Below are 6982 nucleotides of genomic sequence, written 5' to 3'. Positions count from 1 at the left end.
ACCCACCCCCAAACTTTTGAAAAGCCAATTTTCTGAGTGCTACCGGATGTTTAAAGGACAAGTCAACATTGCAGGCCCCAAAGTCAACAATTGAAAAGAAATCTTTCTAACAGCCATTAGTGCCGCTTGGTGCTAGTTTTTTTTTTTTTTTTGCTCTATGTCCATCTATGTAACTAAACACTGGCTTGAATTAAAGCTGTAGTGTGATCCATATGTTTTACTGCTGAAGAAACTAGATATTTTGCGATATACTATGAATGAATGCAGACTGTACAAGTCCTTGTAGTCCTAGTATGTTAAAAATGAGAAACCTGTCTTGTATCATGATAGGTCAAGGAGGAAATGCTGTTTGAGGCCCTGACAACACGGAAAACAGTGACAGTGGGCGAGAAGCTGATAGTCCCATACAAACTTGCAGAGGTAAGCAAAAAATAAATGTCTTTCACTTTCTTTCTTTTAAATGCAATAATCTGATTGGCATAACCAGAATTAAGTAATTTTGGATAATATTACACAAAAGGTTGTTAAAAGTCAGTCAGGCTGAAAAGTTTTTTGAGCTAGGAGGAAACTTTTTTTTTTTTTACTTATGTATTACAAAATTTACAAGAGGCTTCATGACCTACATTTAGCAATTCATGCTGTGTGTTACTGTTAAGGACACACATGAGAATGAATCATTTAAAATGGCAAAATGTGGTATAATATATAGTAGCACAGCTGTGGTTCATGTTAATGTTTTTTTCAGAATAAACCAGATGGAATGATGTTCATGTAGACGTAGTCAATGTCTAAATATAAATGTCTTTTGTGGTCTGTTTTTGGGGCCTTTCTAAAGAATTACTTCAATTTTTATTTTAACATTACTAATTTTCTTCATTCATCCCTTCACTGACGTGAAGCTCACAGTGAAGTAATGTATAGATTTTTAGAAGTAATAAAGATTTTTATTTCATGCTCCATCATCATAATTAGAACCAGCTATGAGGTTTTTAGAGCTTTTATCCAGCATTAGGACTCTGTTCTCCTGTCATCTTTAAATAATGGACTGGCAAACTCTTTTATTAAAATCTTTTATTAAAATTGCAGTCACCATTTGACCACCATTTGACTTGATAAATTCCTCGAACTTCATACACTTACAGATTTAAACACTAAAATCCTTGCAAATATAGAGTTAAGTTGTTCATATAACCACAAGTAAAAGTTTTCCCCTCTCTATCTAGAGGTGGCCGATTTATTGTATATTCCAGAGATATGTGTGATGACTTTGCTGGCAACATCAAATTAACATCAAATCAAATTTTTTTTTCTAACCATATAAGATGAATGCGTCATCTTTTATGCCAAATTCTTGCATTTAATCAGTAAATTCAATTAGAATATTGAGACACTCTAGGGCTATTGCTAATCTTTTGAAATCATAGCATCACAAAATATCAACAAAATCCATCTTTGCACTGCAGAGGTAGCATTTAGATGTATTTACACAGTGTTTGCTCAGATGCAGCTCAGTTTACACTGCAATTTAAATAACATTTTAATGCTATGAGATTTAATGGAGTTTTTAATTGTATTTATTTATTTATTTTGAAATGATACTAAAACCTGTCTTAATGAATGAACAATGGCGTCATTCATTCATCTGATTTTTTCAAATGGCTGATTTCATTCTCATTGATGAATGGGTCATTGAATGAATATTCTGGAAAAAATGGCACACTTGTTTGTGTGTTATTGTTTAGCATTATATCATATGATATAAATAAAATACAAAGGGGTATTTTAAATACATTCTATTTGGATTCGTGAACTGTTCACTGTCAAACTTAAGCTGAACCAGAATATGGAACGAGTCTGTCTCACTGAGGCCCAAATCACAAAATACTGAATCACGACGACATCTACTCTAAAAACTGATGACCACAGTAGTAGGACACTAGCAGATGTTTGACAGAAGCAGTGGCTGAGGGCAGATAACCCTTATTTGCCATGAATATTGGTTGCATTTTGAGTAGTGCTGATTTGAAACCTAAACAAGTCTCCCAGGGATTTTCTGTGTGACGTGAACCCAGAACACACACACTTTCATGCAGAAGGATCACAAATGGTGCACTGTTGTATCTCTGATTGTTTGTAAATGTGTATTAGACAGGCTGCCATAGTCCTTAATGAAAACCAGCTCAGATTCCTCTTTCAGTTCATCCGATAGTCCTTTAAATCAACACTTCTAATCACTGTGGCTGGCTCTTAACAAAATAGTTTCTTTATGGTTCAGCTGAAGTTAAGATCAAGGCTACACCTACAATAGCGTACTCAACTCTGCTGAATGATGGTTAACTAGTATGTCTTTGCATTACAGCATGTCCTGCCCAAGACAGGATGTGACAAAACGTAAAAAAAAGAAATTCATAATCTCTTCCATCATAATTCTAGTTTCTGTCCCAATCAACCGTGACGAATAATACTATGTTTTGTCTATTGTTTATGTTTATATATAGTGTCAAGCAGGTCTAAGTGGTTTAGACTAATCAAATCTCTCATTGGTGTTAGCTGTATCCCTGTTACAGAAGATTGGATTGTGAGCAGCAGTGTCACAATGTTGAGCATTAAAGTGCCCCTATTAAGCCATTTTTAAGGTTCCTAATATTGTTTTAGGAGTCTCCTACAATAGGTTTACATGCATGCAAGGTCAAAAAACGCTATCGTTTTCTCAAAATATGCATTTAATTTCACCTCATTTTCCAACTATTCTCAAATGATTCGTTCAAAGCAGTTTGCCCATTGCCATAGTTTCGTATTTTGAACTTTCGATAGAAAATATAAACATCAATTATTAATCATACTTCTTACAGGTTGTGATTCAGTGGAGCCAGCTGGTCCAAATAAACTGTGTACTGAGCCATCTTTCAAGATCAAGCGTTTTGTGAATCCCGCGATGAACTATCAGAGATTAGAGAAGCAGTCGTCAGTAAAATGACGGGAACACAAAAAAAGATTGGGGTTGTACTGCTGTGGTATAGTGAAAAAAAAAACAATTTTAACCACTGATTCTTTGCAGCCTAATCTTTCGGAAGTGAAATTTACTTTCACAGAGTTCTCTTGACATGAACAAGCTACAGTGTTTGAGGGCGGGGTCAAGTTATTCGTGGCCGGCCAACGTAGAACATAGGCGTGCATTATGCAAATGTTTTACACAGTGACGTGTAGCTGTCACAGAAGTGGTATTCGAACTACTGACGACTCGTTTAGGCTGTTCAGAGTTGATTCTTTCTTTTGGGAGACAATAACTTTATCGTGCACTTTCGGCTTTGCAGATTGTTTACATTCACACACTGCTATATTGCACAATTCGAATAAGTGATTAGGTTGTATTGTAACGGAGTATTGCCAAATATTTGTTTGGTTTCAGTGAACATGTTTGCATTACATTGTCACATCTGTTTTGGTTAAAAAAAGATCTCTCAGTCATAACTAAATCAAATGGACTTTTTTCACTCTCTTGCAGGCTGGGACGGTACGGGACTCCATGGCTAAGTCCCTCTACAGTGCCCTTTTTGATTGGATTGTGTTCAGGATCAATCACGCGCTGCTCAACCAAAGAGACTTGGAAGAGTCAGCCAAGGTAAAATCATTTCTGTACCAAAGAATAAGAAGAATGAGTGCTGGATGTTAGCTGGGCTGTTAGCTTTATAGATGACAGTGGAGCCCTAGTGAGTCACCTGACAGCAATTAAATTACACAGCAGAAATATCCAGAATAGTCCATCTGACAGAAACGCACCCTGTTTTCTGTGGCTCTCACTGCTTTAATCTCTAGATTATGGATGAAGACATTATGTAATGGGATATATTCACCCACACTGACAGGGCCCCTGCTGTTATGTAAAATTCACTAGAAGATTTCTGTCGATCATTATGTTAGAGTCAAGCCTGAAATAAAGTCTATGCAAGTGCGTGAACACAGCTGAAGTTCAGTTTCAACCAAATGTAGTATTTTTCAGCTCATGTTAACCTGCTTCACCTTTTATACTGTACATTAATTCACAGAAACCCAGTGTTTAGTCACTGAAGTGTAGTCAACTTTCGCACACAACGTTTGCACTTGATAGGTTGACTGAAAAGCAGGCATGAAAAGCAGCCTATTGCAGTGCAAAATGTAACTGTTGCACAGTGAAAATGCATTTTGGGAGTTTTTACCAGCCATGAAACTGTATTTGCAGTATTTTATTTTAAAACAGCAGTTACTAATACTATTTAGGCCTGAACAATTTGGGGTAACAAATCTAACTGTGATTTTTATTTTATTGATTTTTTTCCTGATCAATCATTATCATTATTATAATTACATTATAAATTTAATCACATTATAAAATTAAAACAAATCAATATAGAAATACTATAGAAATAGAAAAACTACTACTAATAATACTATTTTACTGTAGAATAAAAACAGTATTAAATAATAATATTATGAAGAAGAAGAAGAGCAACTAAAACAAAACACGCAACTCATCAGACTGTAATAGTACATAATTAAATTGCAGCTTTGGCACTTGGAGTGTTAATTTTGCTCTGATGTTAATGAGCAAGTTAACTTATGTTAACTAACCTATAGACATATTTATGGCGACTGATACAGTACCATGTCTTGTTTAATAGTGCGGACGTTTGACCACTATTGCCCCCTACAGTTTGTTACTGCCACAATGACGCAAGAACATGCTTAAAATCGCCTAGTATTTAAAATGAGAACTTTTCTGTTCTTAATTTTCTTCCCATCTCGTCATCTTTTCAGATCCTGTCCATCGGGGTTCTCGATATCTTTGGCTTTGAAGACTACGAGAACAACAGCTTTGAACAATTCTGCATCAACTTCGCCAACGAGAGACTTCAGCACTATTTCAACCAGCACATTTTTAAGCTGGAACAGGTAATGTTTTTTTTTTCTCTCTTTTTATTTAAAAGCTGGACCCAGAGATAACCATCAGCTTCTCTCCCCACACACAGCTCAAGATTATAGCCTAATAACAGATTTGTTGCCAGCAATTATGATTCAAGTTGTTTTGACTGTACACAGAATAAAACAAGTACCCATATATTGCTTGACTGAATGTTTTCGGCAGAATCAAAGGTTTGCGATCTTTATTTTTGTGTGCTTTCAGCTGCAATTGAAGTGCATGAAATTATCATCAATACAGCCCAGGGTATATATTCTACTTATGGAGATTAATGAAAAAATATAGGGACACATGTTTTTCATTACTTGCGCTTGCTTTAGACTTGCATTAGTAAGTCTAGGGACCGGAATATAGAAACTTGAGAATGGGCCAATTTTTATTTGGGCCAATAAGCAACCACCTAGCAACGCAACCTGCATCCTAGCATTGTTATAATCTTTACACAAGCAAACACTGCTCACACTTTCTTAAGCAAATGTCGAAATCTAGTTCCTCTGAACTGTCTTTTTTAACCATTCTGTGTTTTATGGTAATAAATAAAAAAATAAAAAAATTCAATTTATCATACAAAATGTAGCCATTACAGAAGTCTTTAATGGGTTGGGTTGATTAATGCCTTAGGCTGTGTGATCATGTAAGGTAGATTGTCATTAATACTAGCAGTTTCCCACAAAATAAACCGTTGGATAATGAGATAATAAATAGGGTTGCTTTACTCCAACCTCAGACAAGAATTGCGTCTCTGTGATAATGTGTTTTCTCAATAAGGCCATTCTGTTAGGATGACTAAAGAGGCAACCAGTCACGGTAATGACACCCTGTCAAAGCCGTGCCTTTGTGACGCACCTCAAAGTATATGTTTGCTCAAAGAGGGTTTGTTAGTTTAAGTTTCTAGTCAGTCCAGTGTCCAGATTTGATAAACTCGCTTTGACAGATTTGCTTGCACATGGTACATTTATCCACACAAATCACATAATGTCATAGGAAGCGTAGCTTTATGCAGATGTGCAAATAATAGTCTATCACTTGTGGGTTTAGCACTTCATTTCTGCTTATGTTGACAAATGATTCCTGTCAAAACTGTGGGCAAAGTCAAATTAGCTTATCTGCTTCTCTTTATATTATACTTGTTTTAGGAGTTTCAAGGTAGCTTCCTGCTCGCTGGTCTTCCCATGTTTGAAGATAGTGTTATTTTTTTGGTGCCATCAGCCAATCAGTGCTGTCATGGTGTCATTTTTCAATAACTCCATGATCAGACACATGGCATTTAAGGTGATTTGTTTCAAAAATTAGAAACTGAGCACCAATGAGCAAAGATGGCGGTATTTAAATCGTGCCTTGCTTGGGAGGTCCTGCTCCAGCCAAGCAACTTCCATTGAGATGAATAGGAATGGTAATGACTAGCTCAGTCTAACCTCATGCTGAACCCATATTGAGGATTCTGGGTAATTTTGATAAAAGGATTTTGATGTTTAATAGAATTTTTGATTGGATTCGTTCGAATGTCTAGAGAATATTGCCACAAGAGTTTTGCTGTTTGTTCCTTGATAAAAGTGCAGGAATTTTGCCGCGTCTGCCAAGTTCCACGCTTTAATTGCTCTAAGAGTTGGAAACTCTTGGATTCAGATGTCAGGAATGAGTTCACATCCTGAGTGTATTGCCAAGTATGTCGTGTGGTAACACTGACTGTTTAATACAGACCATTCCCAGGTTATCCACACAAAACATGGAATGTGGCATGTTGTGTGCTTTGACATACTGATTCACAGATTATGAGCGCTAGTTAATGTTTGACTGAAAAAAAAGTCCAAGTTAACTTATTTGGTTGCATTAGTTAAGATTGTTTGCCCGAACTGAGTTCAGTCATTTAAAACTACAGTTGTAGTATTCCTAGCAGAAGCAGGTTAGTGTTAGAATATGAAAGTGTGTCAGGGAAACAAGAAAGTCCCGCCTACATACTTGCCATCTGATGCCTATAAATACAGCCATGCTGGAGCCAGACAACACCACAACGCGCTTTCATTA

At 36.2% G+C, this 6982-nt stretch overlaps 1 protein-coding gene across 3 annotated transcripts in view; it reads left to right on the top strand.

Moving 5' to 3' along the window:
- myo9aa (myosin IXAa) overlaps positions 1-6982 on the top strand; it is a 95764-nt gene that overhangs the window by 54268 nt on the left and 34514 nt on the right. For all 3 annotated transcript variants that reach the window (XM_016550805.1, XM_016550804.1, XM_016550803.1), the window contains exons 8-10: positions 331-420; positions 3506-3622; positions 4795-4929. In XM_016550805.1, the coding sequence (XP_016406291.1) occupies positions 331-420; positions 3506-3622; positions 4795-4929 (342 nt within the window). The remainder of the gene's footprint in view (positions 1-330; positions 421-3505; positions 3623-4794; positions 4930-6982) is intronic.

This window comes from Sinocyclocheilus rhinocerous, unplaced genomic scaffold, assembly GCF_001515625.1.
Source record: "Sinocyclocheilus rhinocerous isolate Xijiao unplaced genomic scaffold, SAMN03320098_v1.1 scaffold1396, whole genome shotgun sequence".
Lineage (NCBI taxonomy): Eukaryota > Metazoa > Chordata > Actinopteri > Cypriniformes > Cyprinidae > Sinocyclocheilus > Sinocyclocheilus rhinocerous.
This window is presented reverse-complemented; position numbering and strand designations above follow the sequence as displayed.